We start from the raw sequence: 18,637 nt of genomic DNA, 5'->3' as shown, positions 1-18,637 counted from the left end.
CTTTTTCTGCTCTGCGTAACATGAAAATGGGGAAAAAGATTTTGTTTGCAGTGTGGATTAATTCGCTCTTCTGTAACTAGCCAGGTGTTGTGAGTTGGCTATGATCAGAAGTCCCTTTTCTGTCTGCAAAACCGCTGCAACACTGACTTTCCAGCTTGTGACAAATACGTAGCCTTAGCGTTGCGCTGTCTCTTACGAAATCTTTGTCAAGACTGCGCGGAAAAAGCCCTTTCCCAAGGCGTGCGTGAGCGACCGCGGTGCAGGGCGGTCTTCCCAGGGGTGCGCTCTCCCTGCAGGCTCTTGGGCCTCTTCTCCCACCCCACCTCCGTCCCAACCAGCCCCCCCAAAGTATTTACCATGGGAAGAGCCTCTGGCTAACTTAACGATGGAACCGGAGGTGTGTAAGGGGGCGGCAGCGTCTTAAGTGGAACCATACTGGTGTATAGTTGAATTTGTGTAATCCTAGCAATAATAGTGTCTTGTGCTCCTATAAATGGAAGGAATGGCAAGAGAGTCTAAATAACTGCTTAGTATGTGCTTTAATTTGGAGGTTGAGACCTTCAAGCCGAGCCTTGCTCTTTCAAGCCTGCTGTTTGCTTTTGTTTCCTGTGTTATATTCCTGAACGTCGCTGTGTGTCTGTCTCTTGTAGCTGAGGTGGGCTGGGTGTCTTGCTTGCTTGCTGTGATTTCAGTACCCATCTCTATGTTGTGACGGCTTCTTTAATGTTTATGTGCCAAAAGTGGAACATACTGCGTTGCAAGGTTATAAAGAAACATCCTATTGCCCGCTTGTTTCCAGCCAGACGTTTTACTGTCCTAGATGTGCAGTCTTGCCGGCACAAAGGAATATTCCGAACGGATTCTACTTTAACAGTTGTCCTAAAATCGGAGGTTTTGTTTTGAGCTATTTAACCTTTGTTTGCAAAAATAACTTTGAATATGAGCTATTCCTGCTTTGAACTCTTCATGTGCACTGTTGCACAATAAAGCTAATAAGGATTTCGGATTTAAACATGGAACCCCCTCAAAACGAAGCAAATGTAAGTGTTCCAAAGCTAACATTTTTTTCTTAATGAGTGCTGATGTTTCCCATTGTGTAAAGCAAGTAAGTACTAAGTTTCCCTCTTTGCAATTAGTAGAAAATGTTCCCAGTCAATAACCGAAATTGCTGTTGGAAGATAAGGCTGGTCAAAAACATAGTCATGGCATGTTTTTGTCATGGAAGGAGAATATATGTGTTGTTCCCAAGTTAGTCATAGAATAAGGCTTGGAAAGAACAATCCAGTCCTGACACCCAGCCCTAAAGCAACATCAGCTTTTGCTCTGTCATTTCTTTCTCGACTGCAACACCCACATTTTTATGGATAAACTAGTTCAGCGATTAATTACAGGGAGGACCCGTTGCCCTAGAGACCCGTATTCCTCAGAAATAGTGGTTTATCCACATCTGAAGATAGAGGTGGAGAATCAAACGCTGCGTGCTAGAGCTGTGGGAATGCAGCAGGACGGGGCTCTTTGCGTGGGGCGCGAGGAAGCTGGTTGTAGAGATGTGACTCGAGAGGGCTGAACGCCAGCTGCCCCCGGAAAGTGGCCGCCGGAGGAGCCGCGGCGGTGCTGCTCCGGCGCCGTGTCCGTCCAAACTTGGTTTGTTCTGAATGTTGCTGGAGCAATGCTATGCCGTACTGCGGAGCGCGTATCATGGTTGGTGCATGCTTTATGTTGCGTATGTATATGCCCTGGAATTTTTGATTGACTTTTTTTTGCTTTTTTCCCCCCCAAACTTCTGTGATTGTTTATCACTTGAAACCTTTTCCATAATTACAGTTCTTGTGTTTTTAATATTCATAAACTTTATTACTAATGTAAATACAGCTGATGTGAAGCGTATTCCTTTTTTCCGTTCTGCTTGCTTAAGCTGGCCAGTCAAACTAATTAGTACCTTGTTGTAATGAGTCCGATCTCCTGTTGCAATTGGACAACCGTAAAGTTTGGGTGCCGTTTTGCAGCATGCTCAGTGTTCGCTCTGCCTTTAAGGACTACGCAATGTTTGTCTTTGTCTTCTGCCCTCGGATTAGGGCTCTGATCCGGTTATCTGAGTTGCAACATAATGCTTTGTAGCTGTAGCAAGATTTGCGCTGAAGAAATTCACCAGCGAGATGAAGCCCAGAACGTTCCAGTTCCAGTTTACTGGTTTGCTACTTTCTTTCCGATTCTTGTAATACAAACTGTCAATTTTCCGTTCAGTTACTGCAATGTATTCCAGAGGCGTTTTTAGTCATTCAGTGGCCTGTTCTGAGCATCAGGCTTGCGGTGTGCAGTGATTTTCTGCGTTATTTCCCATCCAACTCCTTGAGCGGCTCTGGAAGATGGTTTTGTCATTAGAATTAACTTTTTTTTAAATTATTTTTATTTATTTTATTTATTTTTTACTAGTCTCTCCTGAGATCTAGAATGGGAGGTCCAAGTTTTTGGTGATTTCAGTGCCAAAAGCTTGCTTGCTTTTTTGTTTTTCCCCATTTGGTTTGGATTTGATTTGAACAGGTTGTATTTGCTACTAGACTGACAAGCTAAAGGTTGAAAATTGAGCTTATTCTGATGTTGTCTCTACAGCTGCTAAACATATTCTTATGTAAACCATATGCCACCTTTGGGGGCTGCCTTATTTCAGGTTCTCTGTGTGAGCATAGAGCAAAATTTTTTCCATTCGGCGCAAATCTGCGCTGACGGGTGCTTTGGCCAGTTCGTTAGGCTCAGCCGTTGCGTTGCAAGCAGGCCTCGGGCGGCAAGAATACCCTTCCCTTCCCTTCCCTCCCCCGTCCCAAAATCCTGGGAAGTCCGTGCTGGTGCTGGACTGGCTAGCTGGAATTTCCCAGGGAAAGAAAGTCACACTGATTCTTAGTGCAAGACGTGGTGCCTTGCTAAAAAGTACTCGCAAAAATATGTGTCCAGGTTTTCTGTCTGGTCTGTAGACCAATATATCGGTGGGTTTGTGGCTAAAATTCTGACTATTTTTTTTTCATTTCTGAAAAAATGGATTCTCATAAATAGCTCTTTGGGCATCGGGTAGAGTTTAATCTGAAATTAAAAGCACAGTGGCTGTACTAAGGGTTTGTCTTGCCCGGCACCCTCTAGCTCTCGCAAGCTGAAAGTGGATGTTCAGGAAAGAGTACAAGGGTGATGCTTCCCTCATCCTCTAGATATTTGGGGCTACAGACTTCTTAAGCCAGATCTGTGTTAATAACCATTAATGTATTTCTTGCCTGTGAACCTATCCACCTTTCTCTTCTAGTATTCCTTCCGAGCAAGAAGGTGAAGGTGAGGGGTTCGAAGCGTTAAATGACTAGCTGGTTTTAGCCTATGCGTGGGTCTCGTATTAAATTCTCCGGAGCAATCATTAATGGCAGCTTCCTGTGGACAACGTAACTTATTTTGTATGCTTTGGGTCTCTGATTTGTCCCACTCCTGTTCTAAACCAGTCAGGAGAAATGTCTTTATTTCCCCTTGGCTAAAAATCTTGGATAATGATAGCTCGGAACTGTAGAAAAATCTGTCTTACATTCAAGTCTTTAAAAAAAAATAAGTTTCTTCTGCCCATCTTTCCCAGAAATCTGGTTTGTGCTGTGTTTTCATGCATTAATGTAACCATTCGTTTGGGCTTTTTATATTATATTTGTTACATTTTGTAAAACCAAGTGGCAAGTTTAAGTTGACCAATTCGGACATCCGCACTTCAGTTTGCGCTTGGTGACCAGCCTGGTCTTACAGTCAAGTCAAAACACATTTGGACAACAAGCTTCTGTGTTAGTTTATTTTCACTGTGCAGTGTGCTCTGGCTTAGCTTTCTGAACTATGGCTACTTTACATCGAGCTGTAAAGCCCGTTCTAATCTCTTCCCGTCGTTACTGCTGTGCGGCTCGTAGTTAAAGCCCTCAAAGTGAATGTGCTTCCGTCAGTGTCCGAGAGCACTTCCCTTAAGACAGCGTTGCTGACAGCTAGGCTCAAGCCGCCTTCTCTGATTGGCATTTTGGCGTCTCCTCAGAGTACAGCTTAATTCTTTTACTGCTAAGCTCCTTTTCTTCCTTCCTTTCAGGCAGTTTGGTTCTTAGCTCCGTTCCTGCGTGTTTTCTCTGACCAGCAGCTCATGGCAGCGGTGCCTGATGTCTGTTCAGCTGCTGTTCGTTCTCTGGTTATGTTTTCTGCCCCTTCCTGCTCCTAGGTGGCAAAAAAAAAAAAAGTTGATCAAATTGCCTGGAGGCTTAGGACAAGCGCTTTGTGCGTGGTGTCTTTTTTGCCTTTCTTCTGGGGAGGTGCAAAGCTGAATGTCTCAGTAAAGCAAGTTGCCAGTGCTTTTTTTTCCTTTAATTTTTTTCTCATGAGCTTTCTTTTTCCCCCCCCCTGTTTCTAGCAGGCTCCAGCACCTTTGCTGAAGCGTTGCACATGCTGGGATCGCCCGAACCCCTGATGCGTTCCGGGATGGCAGCTAGGTGACGACCGTTGAGGATGACCCTGACTGAAAAACTGCGCGAGAGGATATCGCGGGCGTTCTATAACCACGGACTGCTCTGTGCTTCCTACCCCATTCCCATCATCCTCTTCACTGGCCTCTGTATCTTGGCCTGCTGGTAAGTGCTGCGAAGTGTTTGTTTTCCCAGGTCGTGGCTGGGTTCTGGGCTGCCGATCCGTGGAGCTGTCTTAGCAGCATGGAGGTGCTCAGGTTTCACCGTTTCATGTGCTGTCCCAGAAGGTACCATTTTTTAACGGGGTTGATTGTTGTCATCCTTTTGCATGGGACAAAAGGAAGGACAGGGATGAAGTATCTTGGTGCGGTTTATTAAGTAAATAGTAAAAAATAATCAAATAAGTGAAATAAGTAAAGCAATAAGTAAAATAAGTAATCCCCAACCACCTAATGGTGAACTCCAAACCCATAAATTAAAGATGGGGAGAAGGAAAGTTAATCTCTCTCTCCATTCTTGCATATTCTGTTCTCCCTGAAGCTTGTACTCTTCTTTTTCAGCCCTTGCCTCGGCGAGCTGTTTGTTCTTGTAAATTCTCTACTGATTCTCCTTATGGGCTCCAATTTGGACATGAGTTGCAGTTGAATATATTGTCACACTCAGAAATGTTACTCAGGCCTCTTAATTACTTCCAGTGAGGCATTGCTACTACTGGAATTGTGAAGGTTTCGGTGCTCAGATTTGTGTGCAGACACACGCGTGCCTGTGTGCGTGCAGGTTCTGTCCTCAAGGTTTTAAGTCTGAGTATCTTATCTGTCTCATTTGGTCAAAATAAAACATCCTCTGATGATATACTCCTCTGCTTTTAGAGGAGCTCTAACAGTGTTGGAATAGATAAGAACATAAATTTTTCTTGGAGCATCACTCGGGATAAGACACTTCTTCCTTCACATGTGTGTTAAAAGGTGCAACGCTGGAAACCCGTAAGATCGCTTTTCATGCATGTAACTCTTGAAGGCTGTAAGCAGGAACAGAGACATTGTTTTCCTGATTTTTGCACAGCCGCATATGATTCCATGTAAATATTATTATTAGTTTTAATTTATATTTAGTTTTGTTTTCAGATCTTATGTCCTAGAGAAATAGGAAGTTTCTACAAGGTCCAAGCAAATGGATTTTAAGGTCTCTTTATCTAGCTGATATGGTTACAAGTAGCAGCTGTATCTTTTAACTTCAGCTCTGCTGGATGCTGCTTTCCCATGTCAAGCCTGCACTAGCCAAAGTGCAGCTCCACCGTGAGCCCTTAACCACCAGGCCGCAGTGCTCCTGCTTGCTAACTGCTTCTTCAGAGCTTCCAGGCTCCTATTTTCAGTTATCTTTCAGGTGCTGTTGCTGGGGGTAAATGCAGGAATGCAAAACAACTGCTTTGGTTTAAAATGTTTATCAATACATGTGTTGCAGTTCAGGAGGGGTCAAAATAAAAGGTTCATGCTTAGTGCCTTTCCTAAATTGAGGATTTCCCTGACAACCTGAGGAAATCTGGTCTAGGATGGGGAACTGCTGCCCTCCTTCTTGGGAACCTTATGCCTGCTAGGTCAGAATTTGTACCTATCCTGTATCCTCGGTGTTATGTTTGGAGAAATGTGAATTAAGGTCTCTCACTAAGTCCCTGAGGCTTCAAAGCAGGTCTTCCTTGGCAGATTAGCTACTTGTAACTGTGTATACGTGGAAGTGTCTGCGTTGCTCAGTGATGGCATTTGAGGATTCTGCAATTGTTGGTTAGCTTTAAACTGCAGAAAAGGGTCTAAGACACTGTCAAACACACAGGTAACCATCATAAAGTGAATAGTTTGTTTTTCTGATGAGCTCCAGTACCTCATGAGCAAAGCAAATAATGGCCCTAGGAGGGAAAGGATTTTTAAAACACTGGAACATCCTTTGAGAGCAGGAGTACCTTGGCAAAAGCTGAAGTGCTACAACCAGCATGGCTGAAGTTCTCCCTCTTTAGGAGCTGGTTTTCTGAATGTTTCGCTTCCTGTTCCGATCTGCTCTATATAAACTGGTGTTAACTAGGTATTAATTCTAGCTTGAGAAGCGGCAGTACTAATTAGGGCAGAACTATTCTGCAGTACAGTCCTTCTACACTCCGGCGTTTCAGTGTAGTAGGACTGAACCCTTGGAGGATATCCATGCATAGGCTACTCCGAGATATTTTCAGACTGGCGGCTTTGGGATACTCCGTTCAGCCTGCTCCCTCCCCGCTGGGTCACCCCGGCAGCGGCTGTTGGAGCGCGAGCCGCTGCCGTTGCGGTTCGGTGGGAGAAGGGAGAGGTTGGTGTGCGAGTGCACAGCCTCGCGTTGGGAAAAGTCCCCACCTTCTCGTGTCAGGGACACCACCGAAGTGGTCCAGTAACGCAATTTGGCTGCTCTTGCTGCAGAGGCTGCTTGGCTCGCTCTGAGTAAATGCAATTGATCCTTGGGTTTTTTTTTTTTAATCCAAATTAAATAATCACAGGAAGGGCGTGCATACTGGCTGATTAAACAGAACTTGTCTGTAAATGCCAGATTATCCCAGACAGACTTCAGAATGGTTTCTGGCCAAAAGTTGACTTCTTGGAAATCTAGTTTTGGGTTGAAGTCTGTATGTTCTTTAATCTGTCTATGAAGTTTATAAAGGAACAGGAATGCAAAGATGTTTTCAAGGTAGTTTGCAGTCCTTTTTCACTTTCTCTAATGCAAGCTGTGGTGTTTTATCAAGGTGTTAGGAGTGTTCCTTCCCTCCACCCCACTTCCTTCCTGATAAGCCTACTTCTATTTTTTTCCAAGCTGAAACTCCAAGGAGTGGTGCTATAGGGAACTCGCATCCTTGGTATCAAGTGATTTGAGAATAACTTTGGTTTTCTTGGGTCTGCGTAGTTTTGCAGTTGCATTCCTTACATTGTTTCTGCATCTAAAACAGAAAATAAAACTTGCTATATCCAGGTACAGTACGATGAAGCCGTATTATCAACTATATTGTATTCCAGGTTCCTTGACTTGTGCTAGAATTTGGGTATTTTCTTGCCAGAGCTCAAACTCGGGGGATACGCTCTGCAGTGAGTGTCCGATAAGTATCCGTAGAAGTCTGAGAGACGTCTGCTTTGTGTGGAATAATCTGATACTTGGGGTGTGTGTGGCTGCATGCAGCTGAGTTGCCTCTGTGGTTAGCACAGCTATGGCTGCTGAAAGCTAATCCCACAATAAATACGTAGGGACTATGGCAGTATAGACCTGCAGCAAGATATTTGGTATCTTTCCAGACTGTATTGCACTAGAATCTTTCAGGTGTGTAAGTCCTTTCATCAGTTACAGTAAAGCTTTATAGTTTGGGAGCGAGGGAGTGCCAAGGCCAGACAAAAGGCTTTAATTTTTTTTTTTTTTTTTTTAAATCAGGATGGCTGGATACATAAAATAGCATAACAGGAAGACAGAGGTGATTAGCAGTCACCTCAGTGACTGCAGGCAATCTAAGAGGTGGAGCAGGAAACTTCACAAGTATTGTGATAATTAACCAGGAAAATGAGTTTTAGGCTAATGTATTAACTTGCTTTAGGTTGGAGTTAAGTCTTGGAACTGTGTCTGTTAGAGCTCATTTATCCATTACACACTTGCCATATTCTTCTACTTTTTGAAGCATCTGCTATCGGCCACTGTAAGAAACAGGCTACTGGGCCAGATGGACTTTTGGTCTGACCCGGCACAGCTGGCTGTATGTATATCTGCTTTAAAACTATGCCTAACTGTGCTCCCAGAATGCCAAAATGGCAGCTGTTGGGCGTGTTCAGCATGGTCTAGTGTGGACTGGACACTGTCCGCAAGAGCCACCATGTTAGTTACGGGAATTGTCAGATGCCTTCTTCTGCTGGGTGCAGGCGGGGACCTCGCTGGTGGCCACAAAGTGCCGTATCTGCCGCCTTTTCTTCCATCGTATTGTGAGGACTCTGAATAATGGTCTTTGGCACCAGCTTACTGCTGGGATTTCTTTTGTTTTGTGCTCTTTAGAAGTGCTCCGTTTGCTTAGGACAAATCTCATCTCATCTGCCTGCAAGAAGTGGGAAGTGTGCTGGAATTTGGAGAAAGGGGCTGGAGGAGAAAATCAAGGCCCAGTTTCAAGATAGAAGTTCATTTTAGGCAATGTTTCTGTCCAAGGCAATTGGTAGAAGAGACCTTCAGCTCTGGTTGGATAGTAACGCAGATCAGCGTCTGAATCAAACATGGGCCAATTAAACAGTAGGAACTACGAGTCATCCTAGTAAGGAAAGAAGATATGCGAGTGATGTGATCCAGTGGTTTCCGAATGACTGTTATTAACAAGGAAGGAGCTTTATCCTCAGTCTTGTGAAGAACATTGGTCCCTGCCCCTGAAGAATTGCATGGTAAGAAGAAAAGATGGTAGAGCAAAAGGGAAGCATTCTGTATTCTTCAGCCTCACGTATGGTTAACAAGTATAACATATGGTTAAAGCAAGCAAATGATAGATCCCAGGAGGGTAGACTCTACATCCTGAAATGGAGAGAGGCTGAAATGTAGTCTTCCCTTCTCTGGATGTATATGCACCCAGAGTCAAGGAAAGCCTGTAAAACCTTACTACAGAAAAATTTAACTCAACGTTCTCCTTTTCCCCCCACCCCTCACTGTAACAGGACTATCCTCATGTGTAGATGTTCAGATAGCTTTTAAAAGCAGATTTAAACTGCAAGCCCCCCAATTTATCCAGGGTAGGTTGTGGTTCTTATTCATTGTGGCAACAGTTGAAATGATGGTGTTACTCCTGTTCAAAAAACATCAGGACTCGAGGACCAGGTAGCACAGCCCACTTTGGAGTAACTGATCTTGCTACCGAATATCTCCAATGCATCAGTTATAGGTTGTTTGAATGTATTTACATCCTATATTTAACCTTCAAGTGTTCTGTGTAGACAGCATTTTTAATGTCACCCATAGGTAAGACATAGCGTATCTGTTTTTATTAATAACTTAGTATGCAAACTAAAAGCAAAAAATGCCTGTGATTCTTACTCTACAGTCTTAATTTAAATCTGAAAATCCAAGTTGTATTGGCTCTTACTTCAGAGTGAGGGTTTTTTGCTGATCTAGCTATTCACAGGTTGCCCAGAGAAGTTGTGGAGTCTCCTTCTCTGGAGATATTCAAAACCTGCCTGGATGCAATCCTGTGCAATATGCTCTAGGTAACCCTGCTTGAGCAGGGGGTTGGACTAGATGATCTCCAGAGGTCCCTTCCAACCTCAGCAATTCTGTGATTCTGTGACATGGCTTGCTAGTGAACTTCTTGTTTTACTATACATCCTGCTGTGGGTGACATTCCTTTTGATCATCCCATTTAAATGGATTTGTGTTAAGAAACATTCCTCTTCTTTGCAGGGACAAACCTATCCAAGTGCTTCCTTTTTTCCAGTAAAAAGAGACCGCCACTAAAGCCTATCTGATGAGTAGTCCTTCCTCCCCAACTTTAAGAAGAACAGAAGAGGGTACATATTTATAAATCTGGAATTGGGATAAATTTGAAATTGTTGTGTAGTTCTGAAGAATTTTTTTTAATTTAAAATAGGAGTTAAAAATCCAGCAATTGACTTTATGAAGCAGGTTTGGGAGAGTTAACAGAGTGAGTCTTTGTGGGTGTTCGTTCTTTGCTTGAAACATTAGGTTCTGCTTCTGAAGAATTTTAGAACTGTCTGGAACTAGAGGCCCTATATATATGTGTGTGTGTATATTATATATATATATTTTTTTTTTCTAAAAGAACATTTTACTATCTTACAGGCTTGAGTATCTTGTGTGCTAACCAAAGGAGCTGAGTTTCTGTCCGCCTCTTCATGTTCCAAATACACAGAGAATAGTCTCCTGTGGGAGTGAATGATGAAACTAGATGCAAGCAAGTTCTGTGATGAGACCTCTATTCTGCTTAGCAAAAGGAAACTGGCAGCACAGAGGGGGGGAAAATCTTTACTTTTGCAATGCAAATTTTGAAGGTCCTGTCAGCAGGAAACAGTGCAGTGCAAACGCATCATTTATTCAGAAACAGGTATTGTTTATGCACTTAGTAAGACTAAACAGGAGATTGTTGCTGCCAAGTATCTGGCCTTCTCTACCCACTGGCAGTTACTCAAAAAACAAAAGCTCTGTTAAATGGAAACTAAACACAAAATGCATCTTGCTTTCTCCTTAAATACCACCTAGATTTCATGGGGAAAATTAACAGAAGTGAACTGCAAAGTAGATTTGCTGTATTGCTTCCTCGTGCTGAAGAACAACCAACAAGAGTCTTTTCATCAAATTTTGGATGTCTCATTAGCAATTGGTTTTCAGATTGTGCTATTTAATTTTGGCTGGAAATGGGCTAAAAGCTTCTCCTAAAGTGTGCAAAATGAAGGTGGTACCTATTTTAAGGCAGTGTATCGCCACCGCCCTGTTATCTAAGATCCAGCAGCTCTCTACTTTCCTCTGTATTCACCAGCAGAGGACTCTTCTGGGATGCTGGAGATCTCTGCTTTGATTCTACATTTGAACGAGGAATATGCAATTTCAGGGTTTGCAGTCCGGTTGGATTGCCAGCTGCCTCGGGCTGACCTGGCAGTCCTCCATCTTGGCCCTCGAAGCTGTCTTGAAAATATGTAAAGTAGTTGGATGAACATTTTTGCTTGAACCCACCTCATGTTTGGTAACCAAAATGTGCTCTTGCTTGAGTTCAGCAATAGTAACTTGTAGATGATCAATTTTTCCTCATTTTTGGGTTTGCAGAAGGGTGTCAGGGTGCACTGACTGTCTAAAAAGAATTTATTTTCAAAACCAAATTTTCTTTCTGGACTTTCCTGTTACTGTTTGAGATCCTACTTTTCTTCTCTCCTTTCCCTTCTGGTGTTCAAGAACTTTCTTTGATGGTCAAAAAATATCTCTAACAAAAAGAAATGTAGTTTCTATCGTTCAGTTTTAATTGTCTTTTCCTGTAACTCAGTATGGAGCAGTTCTCTTCTTTGGTAAGAAGTGCACCTAGAAACGAACCGGGCTTGTCACATCTCACGGTCCTTGCAATGTCTAGCTCCTGTGGGGAGCTAGGAAGCTTCTGACAACTCAGTGGGCAGCTCTTGGTTTGTTCTTGAAGTGTCTCTTAAAGGTGCTCTAACACTGCTGTTTGAAGCAGTAGATCTAGTGAATCTCTCAATATCACTGGGTTCTCTTTTCTCACTCTCTCCTTTTCTTTTTTTTTTCTTTCCCTGCTGTCAGTCTGTCTTAGATATTAACAAGTAGATCAGTCGTCATTGTCTGCCTACATAAGGCTAAATAAATTCAAGAACTAGCATTTTACTGAAATAATTTAGAACAAGTGTATAGTAGGACATGTACTTTGTGTGTTCTTCCATCAGACATTCTTAAAACTCTTCATAAACATGAATCCTCAAATATTGCTGTGATATTAGTAGATTGCCTCCTTTCTCTTATGCGGACATTTATTTATGTTGTAGTTGGCTCAAGATCAGGGAGTTTCTGCTAAGATTCCCAAGAATAAGTCTTGTTCCTGAGCTCTGCAGCAAAGCAATAGCACAAGCGATGTAAACCGTATCTAGGTCATGTTGTCTTATACACCTATGTTTAGCTCCTATAGTCCTTATCACAACTGCAGAGCAGGCTCTATTTTAAGGTAGAGATAAAAGTGGATTTCCTGTGTGCCCTTTTCTCTGAAGATGGTTGCTGAAAATGTGGATTGCAATTAAAAAATGGTTGCAGCTTTTTTTGTTTATGCCAGACAACCTACTAGGAAGTCTTGCTCCTGATGGATGCATGCTAATGTCTAATCTAATGCCACAGCTGTCTGCCACATTTGTAGTTTCAGCAGAACATACAGGTAATATCACCCAAGACAAAAGCTCTTGCTCCCGATGAAGATAATGCCTATGAGAGTGGAGCCATGCGCACATGATAGATGCTTGTGCTGCAGTACTGGCTTTATGAGCAAGATTGATGGTCCTGGCTGTTGGCTGAGGTTTGGTACATCTTGCTTTTAACAGTGATCGGTATTAAAATTGAGATGCATAAGCATATAGGAAAATAAACACAGTTCTCTTCATACTTGGCAGTATGGCTTTCGTTGACTTAGCAGCCTGGAAGAGTGAAGGAAGCTGAAGGAGCCCCATCAGCGTGACTTGCAGAAAACTGTAGACTGGGTAGGAAAAAACCTAATGCCATTTAGCATCGAGTGAGGAAAAGGCAGACTTTCTGAGTACCCTGCAGTATTAGATGCTGCTTTCCTCTTGTCTGGTGTAGTGACAGATTCAAAGTACGTACTGGAGGGAGCATGTAGATCTCTCTGTGCAGCATTAATCCTGTTCCATATTCATGATTTAAGCAAATGAATTGAAGGGAAATGCAGAAGTTGATTTGGATATCAACAGGTCTAGACTGAGTGCAGGGCTGAAGAGGATGGATGGGAATAGGAATCTTGGTTGCCTTGGTTACACTGACAGCCACAGTGGGGTATAGTCCTTAGTGCTCACAAGTCTAATTTTTCTTCTATCAAGAACTTCCCTCTTATTCTTCCCCTCATTCTCTTGCTTTTGATTGTTCCAAGAAAGTGCCATTAACTCTTTCCTCCATTGTATTGTCATGGGCTTTTGAACTTTTTGGACAGTTGCTTGAAAATCCAGATATGAAGGGGAAAAAACCCACCCTTGATCATTCAGGAACAGCTATTAAGGAGCCATGAGTTGCTGTGCTAAAATGCCTGGTGTTTTGGGAGGTGGCTAATTCTTATTCATGAATGTGTTTGCACTTTAGGATGCGAATGGTTTGCTTCTTCCCCTCCACAGAAAGTTAACCTTCCCCCACCCCAACTTTTTTTCAACAGAAAAAAAAATAAATATTGGATTCTCAACTGATCTCCTTCATGTTAGCCAAGGTGGAGCAGCCGGTCGTGTCTTGTATCTTTGCCTGAGGCCTTGTGTAACCCTACCCAACTGGAAGCTGTATACAAACTGCCATTTTGGGTCAGAGTGGAGTTCAGTCTAAACCGGTTCCTTCCTCTGCCCCAGAGCTCTTTTCTTCTCTGCCTTGACTTTAACGTAAAGGTATCACTTGCCCTCTTTGAGCTCTGCCTACTGCTTGCCCACTGTCACCTTCAGCCTTTGTCTCCAGCTCTGATCTTTGGCTCTCCCCTCTTGACCCTCATCAGGTGTGATTCCTCCTATTCATTGTCACTTGCCTTAATGTCTCCCCCGCCACATCATTCTTCCCTCTCGTTTTGACCCTTGGCTTGGCTTGGCTTGCCAGTGGGCACTGTTCTATCTCAGTTTGAACATCTGATCTGTTTAGTTTCCAATGCACTTTAATCCGCAGTCCCTGATGGAGATACGACGATGTAGTTTCTGTGCATTCAGAAATCCAGCGGGGATTTATCTTCTGTGAAGTTGTCTGTTGGCCCCTGTGTAAACTTCTTAGCCTCCTTCAGCAAGGAGTTGCTTTTGTGTGTTATGAACCTGGCTCCTGTTAGGTTTCTTTGACCCCTAGCTATTGGAAAAGACAGCGAACAGTTCATCCTTGTATTCCCTGTCTGTGCCATTCATGCTTTTATTCACCTCCATTGCATCCCCTTTGGGTTTTTTTTTCTTTTTTTCCCCCCCAGGATGAAGAGTCTTAGCCATTCTGCTTAAAAAAGATTGCTTCTTTATGTGTGACGGGTTGAACTAGTCATCAGTGATGCATATCCCTTCTGGAATAAGTCTCTGTGTGAAGTCAGTCATAGGCAACTCCATGGCTTAATCACTGAGTCACTGTTTTTGCAGTACTTGCCTATTTTCTGGGCCTTCTGAGTGACTTCATACTTTACTCATCACTGCAGTCACCTGCAACGGGACTTTTGGCCACAGTCATATTTTAGTTTTTCTCCTTTTCCCCTTCTTGCTGGTGATAATGTCTGATTATTTTCTTTTGCTGAACTTTATTCATTCCCAACTTGTCATATAGCTTCCATAGCAAAAGCCAGGGGCTTTTGTGAACAGCAGATACATGTGTAGGAAGAAAATTTTCAATAGTGAAGGAGTTAGGCCACACCTCTATGCCAGGATCTGGCAACAGGCACCTTCCTTGGAGAATAAATGGTATTATTCAGAGGTAAAGATGTTGGTGGCTAAGAACCAATATGGTGGAGCAACTGAGAGCTATCTCCAGAGGCTGTTTTGTTTTTTTTTTGTTTTTTTTTAAACTATAGAAATGTTCTTTTTAACAAGTTTCTGTGGTAAGTAAGCTAGCATGTTAAGGCCCTTCTTCATGGCCTCAAGCACAGAAAGGGTGGAACAGAATCCAGAACTGCTTGATGTGACATGCTAAATCCTGGCAAAACATCTGTGATTATGGCCAGGTTGTCATTTTGCAGACAGCTGTGGAAATTTAGGTCGTTAACCTTTCCCAGCTGTTCTCCTGTCCCTCTACTGGAGGCTGCTGCTCCCACAACTCTGCCAGCAGTTCATGTGAACACTCCCTAATCTACTTCAGGCAAAATGGATTGGTTAACTTAATTATGTTTAGATCTCTTCTACTGACAGTTCAGGGGCAGTAATTGCTGCCAGATGAATGATGCCAGCTTAGACAGGCTACCTTGCAATGTCTGAGCTGCAAGAGACTTTACAATCTATTTTTCATCTATTTTAAGCTTGACGCTGTTGCTTATTAACGTTTTGCACAATAAGCATAGCTTCTGTGCATACCGCCTTGAAGATATGCATGTTACGCTGAACTTATAAGACTACAGAACAAGCTAATTGGGGTAGAGAGGATATCGCTTGCACACAGACGCAGCTTGAAATCCTACCATTACTGGCAATGGAATTGAGCATTTAATATATTTTTCCTCTCCCTCCATTTGGTTAATGCTGTACTGAAGTGCATAGAGATGTACATGAAGATGGGGTCCTAATTAAGAGTAGCTTCCTTGGAGTGCTGCCTGCTCCGTTAGGGAGATGCGCTCATCAAACTCATCTTGTGTTGGCCTGTGGTGCTGATTTTAAACAAAATGAGCTCCTTTTGCATAATGGGCAGAGGAGGGAAGACTGAAGCTGCTTCATTGACTATGAGGGTGATCTTAACAGTTCAGTTTCAGGTCACTATTCTAGAATTTTGTCATCTCTAACCATGCCATAATTAAACTGACAATCTTGTGCAGCTGCTTTCCCTCTCCAGCTGCACCTCTGATTCCAGTCAGAGCAGGCCTGCAGAGCAAGATGCAGTGGAGCTTGCCCAAGTGATTTTGGGCAACCCAGTTGTGGAAGAATTGGGGGTATATTTGTCATTCCGTGCTTGCAGATAGCACTTTCTAGAATCATCATCCTGATGACTGAATCCCAACTCTGTTTTTTGTACATCTAATAGAAATTATGATGCTATTCAGAGAGGGCAACTTGCTACCGGGAGGAAGAAACGTTCAGAAATACTCTTAGACCTGAATCAGTTGTTCCAAAGTGTTACTTCAAAGTGTCCTAGTTTTTGTACAGATCGTATACTTGGAGGTGAAGTAGGGCTATTTGAATCTTCACAAGTTTTTACTCATATTTTGCTACTAAACACCCAGTTTTGAAGTTCAATCACCTGCTGCATGGGACAAAGACTATGAGAACAGTCAAGAGTCTATGGAATTAGCTGGGACAGAAGAAATAGCACGTAAAGCAAAGAAAACTCTGTTTTCCAGCAGTCTGACCGACTGTAATTACAGGAACAGGCTAGTAATTTGTGTGTGACTTGCAACTGGAACTTCAAATCTCTCTAGAGGTTTACATTTTGCAAATATTGGGTAGATGGTAGGGTGGTATTTTACAATTCTTTTTGTAGGTGCCTGTTCACTGCTTACACTGTAGAATATCTGGCTAGATTGTAAGCTTTTTGAACTCTTTCATCGCATGCCTGTAAGTTGTGAATTACTGTTGTAGGAGAGCAAGTGCAGTAATGCTTTCCTAGGATCCGTCTGTACCTCTTTCTCTTCTATCTCTCTGGTTTACACTCCTAGATTTGAAAACCTTTTTCACCATTGTATAAATGCTTTCCAGATTTGGTCTCTTCATCCAAACGATAGTGTGTGTGTATATTTGAATAAAACCAGTTTATTGTTGAGTGAGAAGAGAATGCAGAAATGACTGTATGGGACTTGTCTTTGTCATTCTATAAACTAGAACCATAGGATAACTTAGGTCAGAGGGGACCAACCTGGACTTCAGGGAGCAAATTTTGGCCCATTCAGGCATCTTCATGGCAGGATCCCATGGGAAGCTGCTTTGGACAGTAAAGGGGTCCAGGACAGCTGGTTAATCTTCAAGGACAACCTCCTCAAAGCACAAAACTGATTCATCCCAATGTGCAGAAAGTTGAGCATACATGGCAGAAGGCCAGCATGGATGAACAGGGAACTCCTAACCAAGCTCAAATTCAAAAAATAAGTACCTGGAAGGTGGAAGCAGGGACAGACTCCCTAGGAGGAACACGGAGACATTTGTCTGAGCATGCAGGGCTGGAGTCAGGAAAGTCAGAGCTCAGCTGGAGTTGAAACCAGTGAGGGATGTGAAGGGCAACAAGAAAGGCTTGTATAAGCGTCAGCAAAAGGAAGGCTAAGGAAAATGTAGGTTCACCGCTCAGCGGGGCAGGGGACCTAAGGATGTAGAAAAAGCAGAGATACTAATTTTTTTTTTTTCCTTCTCCTCCTCCCTCTCTCCTCATTTTTCAGTGGTAAATTCTGCCTTCTGGCATCTGAAGTCCCTGAGTCTACTAGCAGAGTCTGTGGGAATGGAGTACAGAGAGGGATACAGTTAGGGAGCATGTAAACCAATTAAACATAGGTAAGTCCATGAAACCAGCTAGGAGCAGGCCAATGTCATTGTGAGGCTGCGCTCTCATCTTTAAAAGGTCGTGGAAATTGGGAGAGGGTCTACAGGCTGGTCAGCCTCACCTCACCTTCCTGGAAGCTGGTTCCAAGCGCGTGAAGGACAAGAATGTGATTGGGAACAGCCAGCATGGATTTACCAAGGGCAAATTATGCCCGACTAACCTGGTTGTCTTCTGTGACAAGATGACTGGTGCTGTGGACAAGGGGGAGAGCAGAGGATCTTGTATACTTTGAGTTTAATGAGGCCTTTGACATGATCTCCCATAGCTGAATTGGTAAGATATGGACTGGATAAGGGGATGATAAGGTGGGTGGAAAACTGGCTGGATCACAGATTCAAGAGGGAGGTGATCAATGGTAGAGAGTCCAACTGGCAGTTGAGTATTAGTGGCATCCACCAGGGACTGATACTGGGGCCAGGCCTGTTCAACATCGCTGTCAATGACCTGCGTAGTGGGACAGTGCGCTCTCACCAAGTCTGCTGCCGATACCAAATTGGTATCAAAAGGGGAGAGCAGTCAATGTGGTGGAAGGCAAGGGTGCTAGTCAGACTTCCACAGGTTGGGAGAAGGGGCTGGCAGGAACCTCCTGAAGTTCAACAAAGACAAAAAGGCAAATGCAAAGTCCTGCATCTGGGACTGCAGGACTAAGGCCCTGGAGCAGGACTGGCCCGAAAGCGGCTTTGCAGCTAAGGACCTGGGAGCCTCGGTGGACAAGCTGGGCGTGAGTCAGCAGCGCACCCTTGCAGCAAAGACGACCAACAGCATCTCCTGGGCTGTATTCGCAAGAGTGTAGGCAGCAGGGTGAAGGAAGAGATTCTTCCCCTCTGTTTGGCCTTTCTGAGCCTGCACCTGGAGTCCTGGACCCAGTTTGCTGCAGTACAAGAAAGGCAGCGGTAGCTCTGTGCTGCACTCGTTCCAGTAAGTCAAAGTGATTGGGGGCTGGAGCACGCAGTGAGTGAGCGGAGCCTGAGGGAACTGAGTTTGCTCAGCCTTACGTAGGCCCAGGGGACATCTTACTGCTGGTCTACAACCGCTTAATGGGAAGGTGTAGAGAAGGTGGAGCCAGGCTTTTCTCAGAGGTGCACGGTGGAAGGACACAAGTTGGAACATGGGAAATTCTGACTAGATGTAAGGAAAACAATGTTCACTGTGAGGGTGGTCAAATGTTAGAACGGATGCCCAGAGAGGCTGTGGGACCTCCATCCTTGAAGATATTCAAAACTTGCCTGGACGTGGCCCTGAGCAACCTGCTCTCGTTGGCC

The 18,637-nt window shown here is 43.6% G+C and overlaps 1 protein-coding gene across 4 annotated transcripts in view; it reads left to right on the top strand.

Annotated features, from left to right (window-relative positions):
• SCAP (SREBF chaperone) overlaps window positions 1-18,637 on the top strand; it is a 77,489-nt gene that overhangs the window by 17,238 nt on the left and 41,614 nt on the right. For 3 of the 4 annotated variants that reach the window (XM_067292084.1, XM_067292083.1, XM_067292081.1), the window contains exon 2: window positions 4,409-4,622. In XM_067292084.1, the coding sequence (XP_067148185.1) occupies window positions 4,501-4,622 (122 nt within the window). In that variant the 5' untranslated portion in view covers window positions 4,409-4,500. Of the gene's footprint in view, window positions 1-4,405; window positions 4,623-18,637 lie in introns of all 4 variants that reach the window. The other variant, XM_067292082.1, reaches the window with a different exon arrangement.

This window comes from Apteryx mantelli, chromosome 2, assembly GCF_036417845.1.
Source record: "Apteryx mantelli isolate bAptMan1 chromosome 2, bAptMan1.hap1, whole genome shotgun sequence".
Taxonomy (NCBI): domain Eukaryota; kingdom Metazoa; phylum Chordata; class Aves; order Apterygiformes; family Apterygidae; genus Apteryx; species Apteryx mantelli.
Note: the sequence above shows the minus strand (reverse complement) of the source record. Positions and strands in the feature narration are given on the sequence as shown.